The sequence below is a fragment of the Diuraphis noxia genome, unplaced genomic scaffold (genome assembly GCF_037042655.1).
Source record: "Diuraphis noxia isolate RWA-SAM2 unplaced genomic scaffold, SU_Dnox_SAM2 contig0005, whole genome shotgun sequence".
In the NCBI taxonomy this organism is placed as follows: domain Eukaryota; kingdom Metazoa; phylum Arthropoda; class Insecta; order Hemiptera; family Aphididae; genus Diuraphis; species Diuraphis noxia.
This window is the reverse complement of record NW_028301715.1, coordinates 36,495,838-36,518,964: the sequence shown is the minus strand read 5'-3', so window position 1 is coordinate 36,518,964 and position 23,127 is coordinate 36,495,838. Positions and strand designations below refer to the sequence as shown.

General features: G+C 27.4%; 1 protein-coding gene and 1 long non-coding RNA gene across 4 annotated transcripts in view; both read right to left on the bottom strand.

Annotated features, from left to right (window-relative positions):
* Positions 1 to 1,850: 1,850 nt before the first annotated feature.
* On the bottom strand, positions 1,851 to 7,496 carry LOC149055252 (uncharacterized). Its single transcript, XR_016192221.1, has 3 exons — positions 7,399 to 7,496; positions 4,302 to 4,400; positions 1,851 to 1,987 (listed from the first exon to the last, which is right to left on the bottom strand). It is a non-coding gene; the product is annotated as an uncharacterized LOC149055252 (long non-coding RNA).
* An 8,226-nt stretch (positions 7,497 to 15,722) lies between these two features.
* LOC107172235 (protein Skeletor, isoforms B/C) overlaps positions 15,723 to 23,127 on the bottom strand; it is a 104,714-nt gene continuing 97,309 nt past the window's right edge. For all 3 annotated transcript variants that reach the window (XM_089228395.1, XM_089228396.1, XM_089228397.1), the window contains exon 15: positions 15,723 to 22,859. In XM_089228395.1, coding sequence (XP_089084521.1) covers positions 22,683 to 22,859 — 177 coding nt within the window. In that variant the 3' untranslated portion in view covers positions 15,723 to 22,682. The remainder of the gene's footprint in view (positions 22,860 to 23,127) is intronic.

Genomic DNA, 23,127 nt, shown 5'->3' with positions numbered 1-23,127 from the left:
AAATAATGTAATTAGTAAGTACATAAAAGTCCTAGCTCTACAGTTATTTATTATACTTTTTACTTCCAATCATGCCTACTTTCAATTTTATTTTTTTAATCACAATCCTATGATTTTACTATTATAATCCTGTAAAGTAATATTAAACGAAAGTATTCAAATATTTTATTTTGAAATTGAAGTCCTAGGGAAGAAGAATATTTTGAGAATGAGAATTTATTATATTTAAATTTGTTTACTTATCAAGCCACAACTCTAATACTTTTTTTTATTGATTAATATAAATTTATTAATACTTTTCATAATAAGACTATTAACTTTAATATGTTTAATGAAATTGCAAATTTGTGTATAAAATTGAAATTTGTTATTTTAAAGATAATATTCATTTGATTGATTTTAACAAAATATTTAATGACAAATTCATACTTTTTACAAGACTTATAATAATGTAAACAATCAACAATCAAGAGCTTTTTTGACTTGATAACACTTAAGAGGATATCAGTGCATTTCTTTTTTTTCTCTCTGACCCACGCACAACATAGCAAATATTATGTTCACTATAATCATAATAATTTCTAAAATTAGAGTGAAATGGCCTCTTTTAAAATTTTAAGATACTTATTATTAATACCTAGAGCATCTTATAGGTTATATTTGAAGCGAGTTATGAATACTTTAAAATATTCATAACTCACTTAATAATTAAAGTATAATAAGACTATGATATGCCCTAGATAAAAATTTAACCATTAATTTTTCTCTAATTTTAGAAATTATTAAGATTATTGTGAACAAAAAATTTGATATATTGCGCATGAGTTGGAGAAAAAAAATTCCACTGACATCCTCTTAATCGGCCTAACCAACCTTCTCTTTTTATTCTATCCCATAAGTCGAAGGTTGTAAACCTTACCTAACCTGGTAGTATCACTCAAAGGGTCGAGTAACCTTTGCAATTTAAGATCCTTTCCTACATATTCAAAATTGTTAACATAACTATTCTACCTAACTATTCCCCTTCCCCCCACCTTACCTAATCCTCTCTCTCTGCCACTACCCCTCTTTCTTCCTATCCCTATAATGCTCTCCCCTTCACCTATCTCACTGTCTCTCACAACCTCTCACAATTCTCTCTCGCTTTTTGTTCTGTTTCCCCACCTAACCTTATCATCTCCTTTTGACACTACCTCTCTCTCACCCTATCACTTTCACACCATCCCCCTCACCTATATCTCTCACACTCACTCGTCTGACATTCCCCCTCTACCCGTTTTTCTCACACTTGCACCCTCTCATTCACTTTATCTCCTTATCCTTCATCCTATCTACCTCTCTCTCTCCCTCTCACACTATCCTTCTCTCGCCCTCTCTTTACAAGTCACTATAGTACCTACTTTACCTAACCTAACCTCACACTATCTATCTCTCTTACTATCTCACCCTTTTCTCTCGATTTTTCTTCTGCTTCTCTACCATCTCTCTACACTACTTCTCACTACTCTCTCTCTCTCTCTCTCTCTCTCTCTCTCTCTCTCTCTCTCTCTTTCTCTCTCTCTCCCCCCTATCTCTTTATCCTTCTCTGCCCCCACTCTCACTCTCCCAGTCCCTATAGTACCTACAGGTCATCGTACCTGATAATTGGAAAAATATTTAAATATCATTGAGGAAATTATTAAAAAAAAAAATTTTTAATATTATATCTGATCAATTTCCTAATTTTTATCACGATTTTATTGATAACTTGAATAGTGTTATACCAGTGATTAGCAACGAATAATTTAAAAATTGCAAGTAATCTATCCCCTGATCAATTAATGAATTAATAAAATAAAAATAAACCTACTGAAAAATAAAAAATCACTTACCCAATATCTGAATCTATTATAAAACCTCATCTTCGAAACATTGTTAATACATTTTACACAGGCTTCAAAACGAATATGATATTTAGTTGGCAAATCTTCACTGACGAATACCATCTCTGAAATTTCAATAAAATATTCAACAATATGTTTTGACCTATTCATTTTAGATTCTGAACGAAGTGATGAATGTATTGATTTTACAATGATGTGTTTTTTTTTTTTTGTCTTTACAGCATAAACTTGTCGAAATAATGCTTCAACTTCAAACGTTGGGGGGTGGTTTCCGATGTAAAAGTGAATATCCTTGGTGCATTATAGTGGTCAAAAGTAAACATTTTCCAACTGTTTTCAAAAAAATCGAGAAAAACAAAAAGCAAATGACAGAAAAACGGAATTTTTACGCAAAACCAGTTTTCGACCAAATCGATTTTATTATATAATTGTAATTCAAAAACTAATCACTGTTAATACTTGAATTTTTCACCAAATGTTTATGTTAGTGTAATCTATATACAGTTTAATTTTACAGTTATTTATAGACCACAGAATTTTAGATTTTTCTGAAAATTTTTTTTTGAAGTGTCGATAAAATTATTTTGGCCCTATAAAAAAACTTGAAAATTGAATACAAAGTTTCTCATAAGTTATTATTATAGTGATTAAAAAATTATAAGAATACATAGGCACAATTTTTTTTATAGGCGTTAATAGTTCAAACTTTTACGAAATCTGTCGAAAACGCGAAAATTTTCAAGCAATTTTGAAGTTGAAAAATCAAAAAATGTTTGTGTTTATAATTATAAAGTTGGATGGAGTTCAGATATTGACAACAATTCGTCAAAACCATGAATATATTTATTTTTTTGTGTCTGTCATCACGTTTTGGGGCCGTAAAAGTGCTTCGATTTTTGACTTCAGTACGTTATTCGATCAGAATGTGAATCTAGTTGGTACTTTGGTGGTCAAAAGTATTCTTAATATTTTTGTAAATAATCGGGATAAACAAACTAAAAATTAAGGGGAAAACGGGATATTTTACGCACAATCAGTTTTCGACAAAATCGATTTTGATTTTTGATGTAACTTTAAAACAAATGACCATTGATACATGCAATTTTCACCGAATGTGTTTATAAGTATATTCTAACCACCATAAAATTTTCAAAAATGTTTGACTTAAGTTGAACTATTCATAGGTATATGCAATTTTACAGAGCCAAAAAAAAAAATACAAAAATGTCTTGAGAATGTCATCATGTATATAAAATTAAGGTTTTTGTAAGTTTTAATGGAATCACTAAAATATTAATTTTCGTCCGAGGAGGTAGAGATACAAATAAATGTTTATTATTTACATAAAAACTATTTTTTTGTAGATATTAAATATTGTTTATCATTATTAGTAAATTGTCTCTGTGCTGCGCCCGTGTGTGTGTGTGTGTCTATTTTTGTAATGGCGTACCCGCATAGCGCATACGGCCTCATCGAAATATTATTTCAATTTATAACTTTATCCCTTATCTTTTGTTTATTAATATAATATATATTATTATAATAATATACACGATTGTCCAAACGTCCGATGTTCAGTGTCGTAATCTAATTGTTCAGTGTACTCATGACAGTGTTTAGTGTACAGTCGTGACTCGTATTTGCAAAATACTGCAATAGTTATCTAAAAAGTTTAGGTAAGTAAATTTTATGATTTAATTTTTTTATTGGTGGATTAGACGACATAATGTATCCAAAAATTACGTAGGTAAATCGTAAACGTATTAACAGTGTTCTAAATACTTATACGTAAAACTGGTAAAACGGTAAAACTGTAAAAGTGTTTAGTGCCTTATGTTTAAACCTTAGTGCACCACTCAGTGATCAATTCTTTTATTCTTTAGGTCATAGGGCTTTATAGGTGTAGTAGGTGTACCTACAATGTAATAACTTAATAAGTACCTATGATATTAGATATAAGATAAAGAATAAAGGTTATAAATAACTATAAATATCTATAATATACATAATTTATGGAAATAAAATATATTTTATTCTAAATTCCTGACTTCTAAAGTTGGATTTGGCACAAATTATCATTTACGAATTAAAATTGATCCCTATGAGTTTTGGAGACTGGAGTTATCAGTTAAAACGGATATTACAATTAATTAACTAAACAAAAATTGAAAAATGTCGATTACAAACACATACCTAGGTTATAATTATGAAATTATAATTATTATACGACTGGCAACCTGAAAAACGACGCAGCGCGTTTATATTATTCGATCTCGCGTATTTCTTAATTTCGCGCTTAGAAATAAAATATGCGTCAACGATACTTGGAACTTGGAAAGATATTTTTAGTGACGTTAAATATTTATTTAAAGCCTAACATAAGATTCAAGCCTCAAAAGAATATGAAAATAAACTTACCTCAAACATCGACTCATTTTCGGGGTTTTGGTGAAATCCGAGACGTGTATGGGTACACTCCGATACCGACGTAAGAACGCATCAGTACTTAATTGAAGTCTGAAAATATTATTAATTATGAAATTAAAATTATACGGAATACAGAATATTTTTAGTTCATGTTTGCTCTAGTGCTCATTGAAATTATAATTTTAGAATCTTTAATCGACTGCCACTTCTGATTCTGAAAAAACAATTGCCACAGATTATATTATGTTACGCTAATAGGATAAATCCAAAGATATATAATATTTCAATAAAACTTCTATTACCAAGGAGGTTCACGTTTATGAATAATGCGTGATATAATAAAATGTGATACAACAATAACCAAAAAATATTTGTAATTTTAAATTTAAATTATAATATAATATATTATTTTTCTTAGCCTATTTTTGTTTGATTATTGATTACGATCATGCTTCTTTTATGCATTACAGGTATTATGTATCTAAATTAATCCGATGAATGTTTAATTTTTATCTTCCCTACCTAGTTATAATGTGTTAATTTATGTTTTAAATATTTTTTTCAAGATCTTATTATTTCTTCACTAGTTCACTAACCACAACAAGTTATCTACTAAAACTCGAATACCTACCGGTTCGTTTTTATTTTAATAACGTAAAGATTAATTATAATTATTTGTATTAATGTTTATTTATTTTACTTCGATAATTTTTAAAAATATTATTCCAATTTATTATTTATTAATTTTTGATATATTGTATTTTTTTTTTTAAATAAATAATAAATGCAATTTTAATAAATTATTGAATTAGGTACCTACGTAAAATATAAAATAACCTATTCATGAAAAAAAACCTAGACATAATTAATTTTTTAAGAAAAACAAAATTGTTCAATCTTATATAAAAAAAAAATGTTTTATCCTAATTAAATAACTTACCATTGTATCAGTACCTACATATTATATTATATTTTATATCATTATTGTAAATAAGTGTAAACTAATGGCCTTTGTTTTCGATGTGAATATGCTCAATAAAAAAAAGAAATATATAAAATAATTATAAAATTGTTTACCTATAAATCTGTAAAAATTTAATTTAATTTTAAATGGTTTAACTTTTAAGCAATATGAATTATAAATATAATGTATAAATAGGTAATAATATATTAATGTATGTCAGTTGTTGGCTTATTGTATATATTTTGTATAATATTATATACCCTAATAAATACCGAATGTAATTCATTCTATTAATCATTTTCTGATCATTTCTAATGTACAATATCAACCATACATTTTAATTTAATTGTGTTATTGTTCTATGAAAATATTAACAGCTATTAAAAATGCAGAATTTAATATTACAAATAAAGTAATATTGGATTGTTTAATACTACACCTTCAGTGATACGTACATGAATATGAGAACAGTAAGTAGGTAATTAGCAGCTACACAGTTGCAATTTTTTACAAGCTATATTATTATAATATTTTTTCAGACGATTTACCATTGAAATCCACACATGACACATTCAAGCAAATCAAATGAAAGTTCACAAAATTGCATTGAGCTAGTAGGTGCCAATGGAAACTTAGTGTGATAAAATAACTGACTCTAATAGTAAATAATAATTTTATCTTGATCTCGTGTTTATATTAACTTTATGTTACAACACAGTTTGTATTCTGTTTACAGATTTAGATAATTAAGATTTTGATGATAGTATTAAAGACAAGGACTAGAAGGAAAATAAAAGCTCAGGAATATCATAAGAAAGGTCTAAAATCAGAATTTGATGACATTTTAACTAGAACAAGGTGTCATAGTAAAGATTTTTGTAACAACTTTAATAAAAATACTATCGGTCAAATGGTTTTATAGAGAGATAATAAATTAATTAAAGTTAAAAAAGAATTCCCTGATAAATTGTTTTTACAACAATTTAAACAACTTATGGGCAAGCAAATTATCAAGAAATTATAGTTTTAAATAAAAATAAAATTATCAAACATAAATTACATATGAAATTTGCATTTATTGAAAATCTTGGAATCTTACAAATAAAAAAGATTCAATTTTATCACACAAAGCAAAACTTAATCCAGATACTTATTATCATTTATATAAAAACTTAAAAATATCTGAGATTGATAATACTTATAACAAATACTAATAAAAAACTATGAAGATGGTGATTAATTTATATAATAAATTAGACTTATTATTTATTTATTTTCAAAGCCATAGGTACTATAATATTACTAAACATAAGGCCATGATAATTATAATGAGTAACTTTTTTTTTTACATTGTATTTCAAACAAGTATTACCTATATTATTAAAATAATAAATTATTCAAATTCGTACATAATGTTATAGTCTTAGTTGTTGTTCAAAAGCATTTGATTATTTTATAGTCATTATCAGTTTAGAATATTTTTTTTTTAATTTGTCATATTATTTGTTACTCCGATACATAAAAATATGCTTATTGACTTAAAGACAAGTAGTATTTTATTTTTTATTTTGTGTTTTATTGTAAATTATTTTTAAAGATATTGATTACATACCTACAACTATTAAATGATTAATTTTCATCCTTATATATATTACCTATACAACTATAAAATATAACACAATTATTTTAATAAAATTTCAAAAAAACTAACAGTTAATAATATTTTATTATTCATTAATAATTTAATGTTCAATACTGCCATAATTGGATATATGATACAAAAATAAACATAGCTTAAATTCAATACTGCCATATTTTGGTATGTCTGAAAATCAATTTCTGTATGCAATACAGCCACATATCAAAATATGACAGTCTTGCATTTACTTAAAAAATTGTAAAAGACCATAATAAGCCTGACTTTTTGGGTTCAAGGGAATATTTTATTATATTTGAAAAATTCACAATATAAAGTATGCTTTATGTGCCTATTGTAGTTTTTAGTTTCAAATGCATAGGTGAAGAACTCTAAGCAAACATCACCATTGTAAAAGTGTACGAACGTGTACTTCAATTCTTTTATAATATTAAGCCGCAAAAGAATTGGTATTAAAATAAACTTACCTTAAATATCAATTATTTTGGGCTTTGTTAGAGTCTGCGACGTGTATGCACTCCGACGCTGAAATGGAAACGCATCAGATACTTCTGAATTGTAGTCTAAAAATAATGTGATTTATGAAAAAAAAAAGATTAAACGGAAAGCAGGATGTTTTCCGTTCATGTCTACTTCGCTATCTAATTGAAATGTTAGAATCTTTAATAGACTGCGTCCTCCGCGACGACTTTGACAATCGCCATGGATTATATTGTACCAAATCAATAAGAGAAATCCATAGATACCTAGATTTTTATTATAATACTACTTTTATATCAACGATGTCCTTGCATACAATCTGTTTATTGCAGGGCATCGGGCAATAATGAAATGAGATAACTATACCGAAATAATGCATAACTTTAAATTAAAATATATTTTTTTTTTTTGTGTTAAATTAATCAATATTACAGACCACAATATTTTAGCCGAAACTTATTAAAGCAGAATTTATACCGATGAGCGTTATAATAATCAATTTTTTTAAATTCATTACATAGTGATACTGCGATAGACAATATTATATATTATTTTATATACATTATACCCTAGAACAAATTATAAATAATATAATAGTATATTAGTATATTAATCAGTAGGTATATAATAATATTGTATTGTAGGTATAATATAATTAGATATCAATATATTATGTTCAACACTTCAAACACCTTTTTGAAAATAAAATCGCTGCACTGGCGTTATTAATAATTCTTGATGGAAGTACTAACAATTATAATGAGCACACAGAAAACTGACATTTTTTTATCAACTATCAAGAACAAATTAAGGAATACTTATAAGTTATAATACAAATTACAAAGCAAAAAAAGGTTTATTTTGTAGGTATATAATTGTTGTTAAAACTAGACAGCTCTAAGAGCTTAAGAGTAAGACTAACAATGCTCCAGAGCGTACATGGTCCTGTAGGCTTGCATTTATTTAAACTATAAGTTAGATAAGTATAGTAATATGCTATATCAATCTCTGTCAATAATATATAGGCAATGAGGCAGGGATCCAACAATTCACCTTTGCAAAAATATATATTGTTTTCAATTTTTAATCAATAATATCTGTCCTTGTATTTTATTTGAATGTACCTATCTATAGTTTTTCTGATTCGTTTATTTTAGAATAATCAATATTGTTTTACTCTCTTTCTCTATCACAAGTTTGCTTAAAAGAGCTTTTATACTCATAAACATTGTACAAATAATTTGTATTGATAATTAATTTAAAAAAAATTGTTTTTCTCTTGAAAAAATTAACACAAGAAAGTAAGAAACAGCAATTTAATTTTTGTTTTTTGTTAACTTGAGCATTTATATATTTATATGCAAATGGAGAATTTTAAATGTAACTGCCAGTTGAATAAAATATGCCACCCAAAATTATTATTTTCAATAATAATAAAGAATAAAAAGGTTAAATATGTATAATTAATGCAAAGCTAAACTGTTAGTATTTCTTGTCTGTAATTTGTATGCCTAACCGTAAAGTCAAATCATATATGCATAATGTATATATACCTAAATAGTATAAATTGTATGTACACCTGTATTATATTATGATTTTTTCATCATATAATACATCATGATATAATTTAATGGAAGGATCACTATTCATATCTTCTTCTTTGAAAGGCATCAATATTCGGTAAAATAAATTTTTCGTTTGATACCTACATTTTAAGTATTTTGTTAATGTTCGTGATACCTCATTTTTACATAAATATCTAAATTCATTTGCAACTTGATTTTTTTCCAAATACTTAAAAATAAATACATTAAATTTAAATTAGTTTGTTTAATTTTTTATTTTCATAATCATAATTGTTCATACGTAATACGCTTCCAATACATTCATTACTCTCTCCTTATCTAGTTCAAATAATTCGTTCCTTATAAGGTGATAATAACGCACACATTTTTCAGTATATTCTTGATACTTTGATCCACTTAGATTTATTAAATTCATAAAGTCGAACCCTAAGACATATTTTCATGAGTGGTTATAACATATAACTTATATTACCTAATCGTATTTAGTAATACGACAAGGTTATCACTACTTCCGGCATAGTTCTGCTAGTTATTAACAGAAAAGTTAAAAGAAATTCAAATAGAAGACAGAAGTATACATTAAACTAAATAGTATAAATGAACCGTTTAAATTCCAAAACTATAAAAAAAAAAAAAAAAAAAAGTTAGAAATGTATTTAATAAAAATAATAGTAGTCAAATACCAATTGATGAATAGGTATGTATCCACCATATGTTATTGTTTGTAATATTTATAATTATTTTAATTTTTTACATTTCCTAATATCTTATATAACAATATGACGTTATTATTTGTAATATTTGTATTTATTTTGCTTTTTAAAATTATATTTTATTTTTAATTATTCATATAATTATGTGGCTGTAACGAATTAAGTATTTTACCTGTAATTTTACCTGGGCGCAGTTTAAAATCTCCGAAAAAAAAGGCTCCGAGGCTGAGAAAGTTTGAGAATCACTAGTATAGTGTACACTTACAGAGTGTACATGAAAAAAAATATTAATTGATAAAATTATTTTTTCAGAAAAGCGTGGACTGGCTCTGGCTTTGCATCTGATTATTTATTCACCTGTAGTAAAGTTATATCCACGAATGATATGATAAGCTAATGAAATAAAAAAACTAATTTAAAATTTATAAAATATAATTTAAGATTATTGCATTGACTTTCATAGGCAATAGAAATATCTTTTAGTTTTATTTAAAATCTTGGAGTGAGGAAGCTGTAGCCCACTCAATTTCCCCCAAACGTAAATACATCTGTGGGTACTATAAAATACCATACGTTCTTATATACGAATGAAAATAACGTTTATTTTGTACCTTTCAGTTATTCAACGCAGACAACCATAGATATTTTATTATACAATAAGTATTACATATTGTATATGCAGACAGTTGTAGTTATTACAACAGCACTCCAATATATTCTCCCTCCCACCCCGACAGTACATCCACCCACACTCACATATCAATGCCAGATTATTTCTACCTGTAGACGCGTGGACCACCAGGAATTCGTGGCAATAACAAAGAATGTTTTTGTGTATCTTTGTACAAAAAGAACAGACTTGATATAATGGCTTATAATAGAAAATTATAATACCTATATGCATAAAAAATGATTTAGAATAAAATAAATCGTTTATACAAGTAGGTATAAAATGTTTTTTTAAATTTCAAAATCTGTTTATATAGATTATAGTTAGGTAAAAATAGGACATTGCGTAAATAATACGTATGTAATGTACTAATGTGCATATAACACCAACGCAATTCAATATAGTAATTATTCATTACACATTAACGAGTAATAATAATTAACGGAATGAACATTACAAGTTTATAACATTATATACAGTCCATGTATAGGTTAGGCATATACTCCGCATATACATATAGCCATATTTGTTTTTAGTACCAACTATTGCCAAGTAGTTTAATTGATATTAGAAATGTATTTTATTACACGTCCTACCTGCCTATTTGCCATTCGTTGGTATATTACATTTTTTTTTTTTTTTTACCATTTATACATCACAATCTGTAAATATTATTTTACAATAAGCGTATGTGATAGTGGTGACATGGCTTGAGTTTCAGGGAGATAAGAAGCCACCCATTGGAGGCACTTAAGGTTAGGATTTTAATGTGCTAGCAAGAGAGAATATACAGGATTAAGGGGAGGTAGAGGTATATACAATTTTAGATGAGTAGGTCACGACACCAGCAGGTACGTTTAAGACGCCTTCTGGGGTCAATAGGAATAGCGTTGGTGGATATAGCTCGGAAATCGGGGGATTACGATGGCTATGGAACTTGAAGTGAGTGCGTTTGTATAGAAAGTTTTTGCGACGTTTTGGACTGTTGGAATGGCTAGAACTCTATGTAGAGTGTCGTTAGATATATAGTATTATAGGGGGCTTTGGTTATTTGGTGGAGACATTTTGATTGAAAGACTTGGATTTTGTTTAAGTTGGGCTTTTTGGATGCACCCCAGAGTTGGATATCGTATGTCCAGATAGGTTTGCGTAGGAGTTTGTATAATAATAGCTTGTTTTCTAAGTCGATGTGTTGAGATGTGAGGAGATAAATTAATTGGCGAGAGCGATTATTTAAGACAAGTCTTTTGTTGTGAGTGTGAGTTACCCAAGTTAACCTGCGGTCTAGATGTAAACCAATAGGTATCGGACATTTTGGGCGGTTGGGAGAGGTACATTGTTGAGGTATATGGGAGGGCAGACAATTTGTCTTAGTGTGAACGTACAGTGGATGGATTTTTTTTCGTTGATTTTTATACCCCAGTCTTTATACCAGGTTGATAAGAGATTGAGATGATTTTGTATGAAGTTTAAGGCTATTTCAGGGTCAGCATGGATCGCTAGAAGTGCCTTGTCGTCGGGTATATTACATAACTACATAAAACACGTCATAATAAAACAATAATATGTATGCACTAGTGTAGATATACTGGAATATTTACCTAGTTTATTGTAATCAATAATTTATTGAAACATAATATTGTTTCGTTTTATAATAATAAATATATAGTTGTCTAGCTGATTAAAATAATTTAACTTTAATTTTAATAATTTTTCTAGTATTCAATATTCATCAATAATTCCTAATTTGTACCTATTTGAAAGTTGACTCTTCAGAGCCGAAGTTTCTTTTTTTTTCACATCAAAGTTTTTTAAACAACGAAAAGAAAACTATAAAAGTTTTACAAAGATTGCAGGTAACATATTGTGTTATTTTTTAAGAAAAACTTGAATCTGTAAAAATTATTACCTAACTATATTTCAAGGGTAAATTTTATAAAAATAAAGTTGGTATATAGGTTGATAAGTACTTTATAGAATTAATATTTTTCGGTAATTTAAAATGTATTTGAAAATTTACATATTATGACACCGAAATTCTTATTACTTGTCATTTTAAATAATGATGTATGATATAAATATACATTATACAATGCTATATATTGGTATAAACACCAAACTAAAACAAGTATTCATCAACTAGACGCTGTTTACACTTTCTATAGTATCATACATTTTGTCCATACCAACTTTTTTGAAATTGTAGAGTAAATATTAAATATCTATTAAGTGGCTAATATATATAAAAAAAAACCCTGGTAGTAAATATTAAACGATTGTCATCACGATGAGGAACTTGGAAAATAATTAAAATACAGACTTATGACTAATAAATTAGGTAAAGCAGGTAATAACTAATATTTTGTATTATTTTAACATAGTGAAAAATAAAATGGAAACAAAATCTTATAATTTGTTTACTAAATACATTATACCTACCAGTGGGTAAGAAAAATATTATGTTACTTGGAAGTTTTTAGTACCAAAGTACCAAACTACCAACTACAAACACGATAATTAATATACAGCATGAGCTATATTTTATAAACCCAATGTATTTGAGTGACTAGATTTATAAATTATAGTTAATGGTTTATGGTATAACTATTTTTTTTTTTTTTTTAATTATCCCGCGGCAACTAAGGCCATTGGGAAGAGGGTAGTACTGTAGGTTCTTATGGAACTGTAGGTTGGTTTTCCACGTGGGTGAGAGTTTTTGGCAGAATTTCTATTGGGGCATACCCGTAGGTTTCTGCCGTATAACTATTGTGTTAGTAGTGTACCTATATATGCTTTTTTTATAACGCTACACGGTAACGTACAGCCAATATAGAATCATCATTTATATTATGTAAATTATGTAACTGACAACTGTATCTACGCGAATTGCCCCTACATCATAATGTAATAAATTATAATAGTCGAAGACTGAAATCGCTTATTATTATATAATATTGAGAAAATGAGAACTGTGTATATTTCTTATATTTATTTAGATGTGGTAGCAGTTGGTTATCCTGCGATTTGACAGATTGTGGGTTTTTAAATTTTTTTTATTTAATTAAACTAGAATCTATAATCAGTTAAAATCAGCTGCTAGATGACTTTGTAATAATTAAAATGGCCATGTTGGCCTAACAGAATAAACATATAATGATAAAATTATTCCAAATTAATTTAATGAATAATAATAATCTTAACTTTTTGATTCATTTAGATAATGTACCTATATTCTATTATATAAAATACCTACTAGGTAGCTGTATATTAATCTCTTATAATATATTTGTGTTGCAACAAATTATATTATTTATTATATCATTATTTCATATTTATTTGTTATCAGCAATATGCGAACACAGACAGACACATCAACCATCATTACGTAGCTCTTTAGATTTGAACGGCGTTCACAGCCACTCTGAGAATCGAGCACGCAAATCATTATTATCTGCTGAAACATAAGTTTTTTAACCTTATGGATTATATAGGGTTGAGGAAGTGCTTCGAAAACACTCCCCAACAGAAGAACAATTAATTTAAAATATAATAATGCCAAAAAATTATTTTTTAAATGCCCATCGTGTGTTCAATAATTCAAGAAAATGGTAATCATAATTTATTTGCCACCATTACCAAATATCTTCGAGTAATTATTTATAGCTTTAATAATTTGTATAAAATAAATTTAATTTTTAATAATTTTAAAGCATTATTTCTGATTTATAATAGACATTTTTAAAAACATTTTCAGATGATATTTGCATTTAAGTATAATAACATTAATAACTAATACTTTGTATTATTTAATCACAATTTATTAATCTAAATAAAAATAGAAACAAAATGTACTAATTTATTTGCCCAATATACATTGTATCAGTGAGTGGGTAAAATGTTAATTACATCTCATAAAAACACTTTATATAACTTTTAACCCTCTTAAGAATGAAAGACGATGTCTGCCAAAACAATTTATACATGAGCTTTTTATAAAATCAATTTATTCGAGTGGCTAGGCTTATAAATTATGGTTGATGGCTATTAAACGTTATTAAGGCTTATAATATTAGCTAGGTATTTGTTTTACGGCGCCAGTAAACGAACTTTATGATTATATGGGTACCTGTGTTATAGTTGAGCTGCGGTAACAAAGTTTCCAACATTCAACAATTTATCAACTATTTTTGTATGTAGAAAATATTTTACGTAACCAGGTAAGAAACTAAGAACCTTTTAAAAATTCTTGTAGTTTAAGTAGAAGGAGAATAAACGCTGCAATATAACTTTTATTATATATATAATATATTTACATTATTATATAGATTTAAATTCCAAAATGCATAATAATATTTTTTTAAACAAAAATCTAAATAACCACGATTTATTATGAAAGCTGTGATTACGCTTTTTTCATCTTTATTAGTCAGATTTATGCTACCTATACATCAGTGATTCCCAAAGGGTGTGCCACGGCACACTAGTGTGCCGTGAAATTTGAAACGTGTGCCGCGACAACTTGAACTTTTTTTTATAAAAAGACATAAAATGATTTTTTTCAAAATATTAAAATATATAATACAAATAAAAATAATTAATAAAAAATTAACTTTAAAATTACAAAAAAAAGATATAATTGTAAATTTTAGTGTGAAACGTGTGCTTGATGTTGTTTGCATAATAATTCAATTCTAGGGAAATCGACGATAAACACACCCGTATTTCTTGTTCAACTGATAAAAGTCGTTCACGTTTCTTATTTTTAATATTTATATTAATATTTTTAATATCTATACGTATTATTCGATAAGTATATAGATAATATTTATCCAAAGTGTGCCGTGACTTATAATAACTAATAATAATGTGCCGCGATGGGAAAAAGTTTGGGAACCGCTGCTATACATTATAGTATACTAACGTCCAACAGCGTAAGGCATTTATTAGTAAAATACTAAAATGTTTTCATAATTGGTCATCTTTCAGTTATTAAAAATAGAGTCTTATATAAAATTCACATCCTTTACTTTAGGTATCTATTATCTATGGACTATGTTATAGGTCTGTAATAATCTACATCCGTATATAAGTATACATAAATAATTAACAAGTACATTATTATAACTTTGAAACGTTCGGTAGAGTTTCATGACTTATTTTATTCTGTAGTACCTACCTACATTCACTATTAATCACTACAAATAATAATAAAAAAACATTATTGTCTTATAATATTTCCATTCCTCGTATTAATAGAAGTATATATAAGATAGAAAGATATATAATCATTAAAATATACAAGATGAATACGATATAATAAACACATAATAAAAAACAAAATATACTTGTAATTTTTTTTTTATTAAATAAATAGAAGAAGTAAGTGTTATAATTATTTTAAAATCCAGTCATACGATTTACATTGTAGATATATTTTAAAGTTTTAAACATATATTACTTTTTTTTTAAATAAATTTTAAACTGTGCTATTTAGTAAGTATGTTATGTCCATTATAATATAATAATAATAACTGCTCGAGAACATAAGAAAACGTAGACAAACAAAAGTGGTTGGTATAATAAAGAAAACATAAACGATACACGTCATCATCTTTTAGTTTTACTTAATACTTAATAATATGAAATTATGTATATTATTTGAAATATAGCTGTGAGATAGCTAGCTTAATAATAATGTGGAAGTTCATATTATTTTGATAAAGTTTGTCAAAAAAAAAAAATTGGCTACCATCAATAAATATACAAATTAAACTAATATTATTGTCAAGTGTTCATATAAAGGTAACATTAACACATTTATTTAATCTAAATTAGTTTACACAGCAAAAATTATATTTATTATTGTATTTTTTTTTCAGAGAGAGACAAACAGGTGTACACAAATCTATTTATACGATATATAAATATATATACAGGTATATATATATTTAATATTCTTCACTCAATTAACCGTGTCTGTAACGTTTTAATAATTTTTTTACACATTGCACACTTAAATGTAAAAAAAAAAATGAATATTTTTACAATATCCCATCTCTCTCTCTTCTGTTTCTTATAAATACGAAATACCTATACATGTCTAAGTGTAATTAATCGTATGAATGAATTTTTTTTAATAAAAAAATCCTTTCATAAGCGATAAATACATACATTATTCATATTAAAAGTTAACCTATATTAAATTGTTATTTATTAATCATCTAAGAAAAATTATTGTCGAGGTTTACATAAAATTCAAATTTGACTTGTAGCCCTTAATAATAAAGAACAACAATTATTATAATAATAGTAATAATAATAATAAATGTACAGTGTAATAATTATTGTCATCAAAAACACAGATTTGTTCCTTATATCTACTTATAAAATATTACATTAAATAGGTATACATTATAATATTATATAGCAATAAATATTATTATTACACTTCAATACATAATAGGTAGGTACACGGGAATTCGATTTGTTTTATTGTGTATGGTTTATGTGTGGGTTTAACGAAAAATTTTGTATTGTTTAATAATAAATTGTAAACTAACATGTTTTCAATTTTCCAAGTGTAATAACATCATCTGCGGCATAATAAATTAGGTCCGATATGAGTTTGGTAAATTTTGAAAGTATTAAATTTAGTCAAAGGAAAAAACAGATATTAGGTAAGTTGGGTCCCTCGAAAAAAAGATTGTAGATCCCGACTACTAATCGAAAAAAAAATGAATAAATTTAATTATCATAACAATTATATATATTATGTATTCTATAAAAATAAATTACATTATACATAGGTATTACATTATTATTTTTTTGTTATTGATCAAAATACATCGACAACTAGGCCATTAGTATAAGAAATTTTTTTTAGGTTACATTTTCAGTATTTTAAGTATTTAAAATTTTTACATTAAATTAAATTGTACAATTCTGTTTTTTAAGAATAAAATTAAGTTTTTTACATCCTGTGGGTTTGGTCCAAGTGCTTGACAGATTTGTTCGGATTATTATTATTATATATATATATTTGGAAGCTAATTGTGAGGTGATTAAATCAATATCAATGAAGTTTTTACTGAGTACATAATATATATATATATATATTATACCTATATGATATTAATAATGACATTTATTTTTTATATTTTTAATCAATATAAATGAAGTATATAATAATATAATGATATGATGAAATTTATTTTTTTAATTAGTAGCCGAGATTTAAATATTTTTTTTCCTGGACCCAACTTTCCAATTACCTTTTTTCCCCTCGACTCAATTTTCCGAGTGAGGATCATTTGGGAATTGGGACTTAATTTACCAATCCCGTATCATCATATTATTATTTTGTACTCTTTTTTTTCTCTCGATATCTTTTGACTGTTTTCTTCACCACATATTTTTTTATTGCGTAGCTGAATGATAATTACTGATACCCTTGAGTATTTTATAAAAATAATTACCTACCTATAAATGATACATTTGGAATCTACACACATTTACGTTGAATACATTTCATTCCCGGTACCGTTAAAATAATGTTGACTGCATATAAATACGATTTTCTTTAGATATAAAAATCATATTATAATAGGTAGGTAGTAATATTAAAAATACAATATAATAATATTATGCTTAAGACTTAAAACACATAATATAAAAAACTTAACCAATATTAAACTTTTAACACGCTCTCGTCAGAAATAAAATATAATTCTATAATGAAGTGTAAACAAAACAATTAAACTAATTAACAATGTACGGATTTAGGATGAAACTTGAAATGAATAGGTAAATATACACTATTGGTACGTTACGACGTACTGATGTACACCACACATAATCGTAACGATTATATTACGCATTACACCAAATTAAAAATAAAACTGTTTATTTATCTTTTAAACTTCCTTATTATAGCATAGTCTAGGGCCGTCTAGACGATAATTTATAGTATGGCTTAGATAATTATATTCCCGAGGGCGGGCTAAAAGATATGTAATTTTCACTATTTTAGTAGTTAATTTCTCGTATCAGGGACAATATAAGTTTTTATACCACAATTTTAAGTATACCTACGAAGGAAATTAACTTTGATGTGTATAATAAACTACCTTATTAGTTATAACCAGGGCTCGGGACTTAAAGCATTTGCTTATTTTTATGGATTGACTTAAAATGTAGCAGAGTGCTATAGAAGTGTATGCCATGTTGCAACACGTTCAATTATGAAATTTGAGAGTGCGTTTTTCAGTGAATTTAAAAAAAAATGCTTATTTCAAGTTTTTCTGATAATTATTGCTTTTTTGATCAGTTTTTATACTTTTTTATGATTTTCTCCTGCAAACTTGTTTTTGATGGAATTAAAATTAAAAATAATTCTTATCTTATCTACGTTGTCGCGTAGTCCGTCGCCGACCACGGCATCGTTGCAGGGTTAATAAGAATATTCCAACGCTCAAAATAGAACTGGATTTCGGGGACACAAATTAATATAATTGAGTTCTTGTTTATCAGTCTATCACTAATTAGTAATTTCTCGGTAAATAATATTATTTGACCGTCGTGGTTTTATAGGCGTGATAAATACAAATAATGTTTTGATTTCAAAGTTTAGTGTAGTCGACTGTCGTTTGTCGTGTTGCTTTCGTTTCCGAACGAAATTATAACTTATAACATATACAAAGAACCTGTTAATTTCTCTCTAGATAAATGCAATTGTTTACGTTATTATATTTTAGGACTGAATTGAATTTCAATTTTTATTTTACACAATATTCTATAGAATAGTATAATTTATCAGAAAATAACCATTTCATAGTTTCGTGTAATGCGTATATTATGTGCTGTATTATTAAATAGTAAAAAAAAAAAAAAATGATGGACGAATTTAGCTACAAATTACTGTACTCTTTTATAATGTTTATTCGTCAAGAGCAATATCAGATAAAAATAAAAAAAAACTACTTAAATATTTACAACTTGACGAGAGAAATGTTGTACAGTATACTATTATTATTATATTTTAATATTTTATTTTATTATATTATAATTTATATTTATTTATTATCATGTGCACATGGGTACAATAGCCATATTAATAGGTACCTATATGAATTACGTAAACATAGTTTGTTACAAAAAATTATACAAAAACGATTAACATAATATTTTAAACATAATAACCACTTAGAACATATATTTTATTGTCAATAATTACCTATATTATATTTTATATTTAGAGATTCCTTAAAATTTAAAACCTAGAAAATATTATTGTCATTTTGTTTCAACATTCAGTTAATTGGTTTAAACGTTTCGATTACATTATAATACAATATATAATATAAGGTATTATATTGTATTATATTATGGGATGCGCGAAGAAATCTGATGATCGGTTGTAAATTTAAATTTATAATATTATTATTATTAATAAATAATAATCACGAGGGCGTATGAGTTTATTGTATTCGCGGATTTTACTCGAAAATCGGCATCTGTCGCAGACATTAATATTATGTTATGCGTGATCGTGATATTATTATATTTTGAGCAATATTGTTAAAAGATTTGATCGGACCGAATATATAGGAATCGGAAGTCGTACCTCTCAAAGTCGTAACCATGAAAATAAAATCATTGTCAATATTATTATTTCATATTACAATTGCATTGTATTATTATAAATAATGTGTGCGTATGCTTCATTTAAAAATTTTCGAATGACAAATTCATCGACACTCGAATTTATTTAGACGTTGTATCGTAAATAATATTACGATAAATCGAAGTCAAATCTAGCTATTTATATAATTTTATATTTTTATAATTTGAAGTGATCTGTGGTGTATATTGTATATGACGTTTTTTCGTGTGTCTTACGTCACGACATTAATTAGGTATAACCGAATGTAATTGTTAATTTTTTTTCAACTTTAAAAGTGAGAGAATCTATTATTAGTTTTATGCTGTGTGTTTTACGACTTTGATATTGTTTTGGTCGGTGCTTAGTGCTTACAAATCCCCACGTTTCCATTCGAGTTCACGAAATGACGTTTTTTATAAAAAGATTCTTCACCTCTACCGGTTTATAATTTGTATTCTATAACATATAGCACAACAAATGTACTCAATATTGCATTTTTAGACTGAAAATGTAGCCGAAAAGTTGGCCGTCGCGTTACACATAAACATGAACCTGGTACATGTGCTATATTTGCAGAAAAATAATGTTGTATTTACGTTGGTGGTTGTATTTTTTAGTGTATATAAATTGTCATTTGAATTGTGAAAGTTCAACGGTTTGACTTCATGCTGACGTATTTTAAAATGTTTACAAGTACCTACATCACGATATCAACTCAACAAATAATAGACACTCGATATAATTATTAAATTATAGTCTTTGCTATAATGTTGAGGATAACGGTGCTGACATGCTGTGGTTTAGATGATTTAATAAGTATTTATCTAATTATGGGTTTTATTTTGTTATTGTGGATATCCAACAACAATTAATTGAATGTATTCGCGAAGCTCTTCTTGTCGGCCACTTCTTATTTGTTGTCAGAATTTAGTTCCAGGAAATATCATTACCGTTATATTTGACGGTGGTGGCAAGAAGGTCCCTTTTTTATGTCCATTGGTTTAGGGAGAAAATAATTTCCAGCAACGAAGCTTAAGAATAATATACAATATTGAATTTACGACTTAAGCGTACCTATACTTAATTATAATATTCTACTTACAACAATCTACCGTTAAACGTGCTTAATAACATAATAATATTATACATTAAATTATATTACCTATATTATTATTATAATTTAATAATAATATGCCTTAACGTCTACAGCAAAAATCCACTCAATTATTAGTTTACTATGTGCACAATTAATGATATTATACAAATGATATGTTTGGTTTTGCTTGATATTCTGTTGGGTAAACCGCGTTTTCGTTTTACGTTTAGTTTGTGCGTTGGACGCCGCCTTCGCGTTTCTGTTCTTGATATTTTAATACTTATAACCTTTATAATAATAATTAATAACGGGTCAGGCGCCGCATTTAATAATATTATCGCTATTTGCCTTGTAGATGACAAACAATAATAAACACCATTCGAATTTAACGAGAATACGGGATTAACGTATTTTGTTTGTTGTTATCGGATTTTGTACAACCGACACCGTCGCCCTCAAGTCAAATGTGATAAGATAACCATAACGTGTGAAACGTTCGAAAATATTACTGCGTATCTGCCAATTCAATAAATTAAGTTACATAGTATTTTTGTTACATACGTAGCAATATAGGATTCTAGCTCCACAATCAAAAAATAAATTAATAATTTTTGTTCGAAATATATACTAAATTATGATTCTAATGATAATAATTTATGTACTATTGTAACTGTACGTCTGTAGGTACTCTTATATTATTTTAACATGTTCTGATGCATACTCAAGTATAATAAATTCTAAATTCTAATATTCCAAATAGAATGATTATGACTAATAATTATTACGGTTGTTACTTTCAGCTGTTGAACAATAAAGCTGCGATCGGTTAAATGTGTCAAAGTCAGATTCCGGGTGGTCATGAGCACGACCACAAGACGCTATGGACGACGGCGTGGCGTTCCAACTCACAAGTCACAAACGTAAAAACGAAAAACGCATCATAATATAGAAAGGTATTAAATGTGCGACGGCGAAGATCGCTTGAAATTCGCTCGTGTGGAAACGCACTCATCGGGTGTTGTCCCATGTAAAGTTGTAGTTTTATCGAAATATCAATTAAAAACATTCGTCGTCGTAACGACAAGCTCTCGAACGCCAGAGACGAAAACGCTTGGATTTGATTATTATTATTATTATAATTTTTGTTTTGAAGTACACACGCGACAATAATAATATTATTGAACCAATCAAACTGATCGTCTTGTTTTAAACGCGACAAAACCCCGATACTGTAGCAAAAACTGTTCGGTGACAATTATTATAAACGACAAAAAAAGCCGCCCGAGGATAACATTATAAAAATATAATATTTTTCCATACTTGATTTATCAATAATATTATTATTATCGCGAAGACGAACGTTCACGTCACTGGTGTTCGGTGATCGTCGACGTCGACTACGGTGGCGGTGGCGGCGGCGGCGGTCAAGTGTCGTGTTAATATAATATTATTTTTGTTGTTGGGCGGTGGTATTGTTGTGATCACGCTGCCGCCGCCACATCGTCTCCGTCGTCGGCCCGTTATTTACCGGATCGTAGATACGCATCACAGTAAACTAATCGTGAAAATCCACTGGACAGTTACAACAACAATTGTGAATATCGCGCACGTCAACGGCAGACCGTCGTGCTGGCTATTGGCCGCGTCTTTCTTGTCGTCGCTCCACTTGTACCCGGGATCGACCACGTGGATTTTCCATCCCACGAAAGTCTGTGAATAGCTCTGCGAAATCGACAAAAACACTGCATGTGAAACTGGGTCGTTAAGAGTGTGTTACATGGTTACTGGTCAGGCTAGGTCGGGCGCACGTTTTCAACACTTTTTTAAACGTCACTCGCCCTTTTTATAATATACAATGTACCCAAAGATGATCTACCCATTGCGATATCTCCATAATTAATGGATAAATCGTAACTATGTTTTTTTTTTTTTATAAGACTCACTAGTTAGGTTACATGACTACAAATATTGTTATTCATCTATTCAAAAT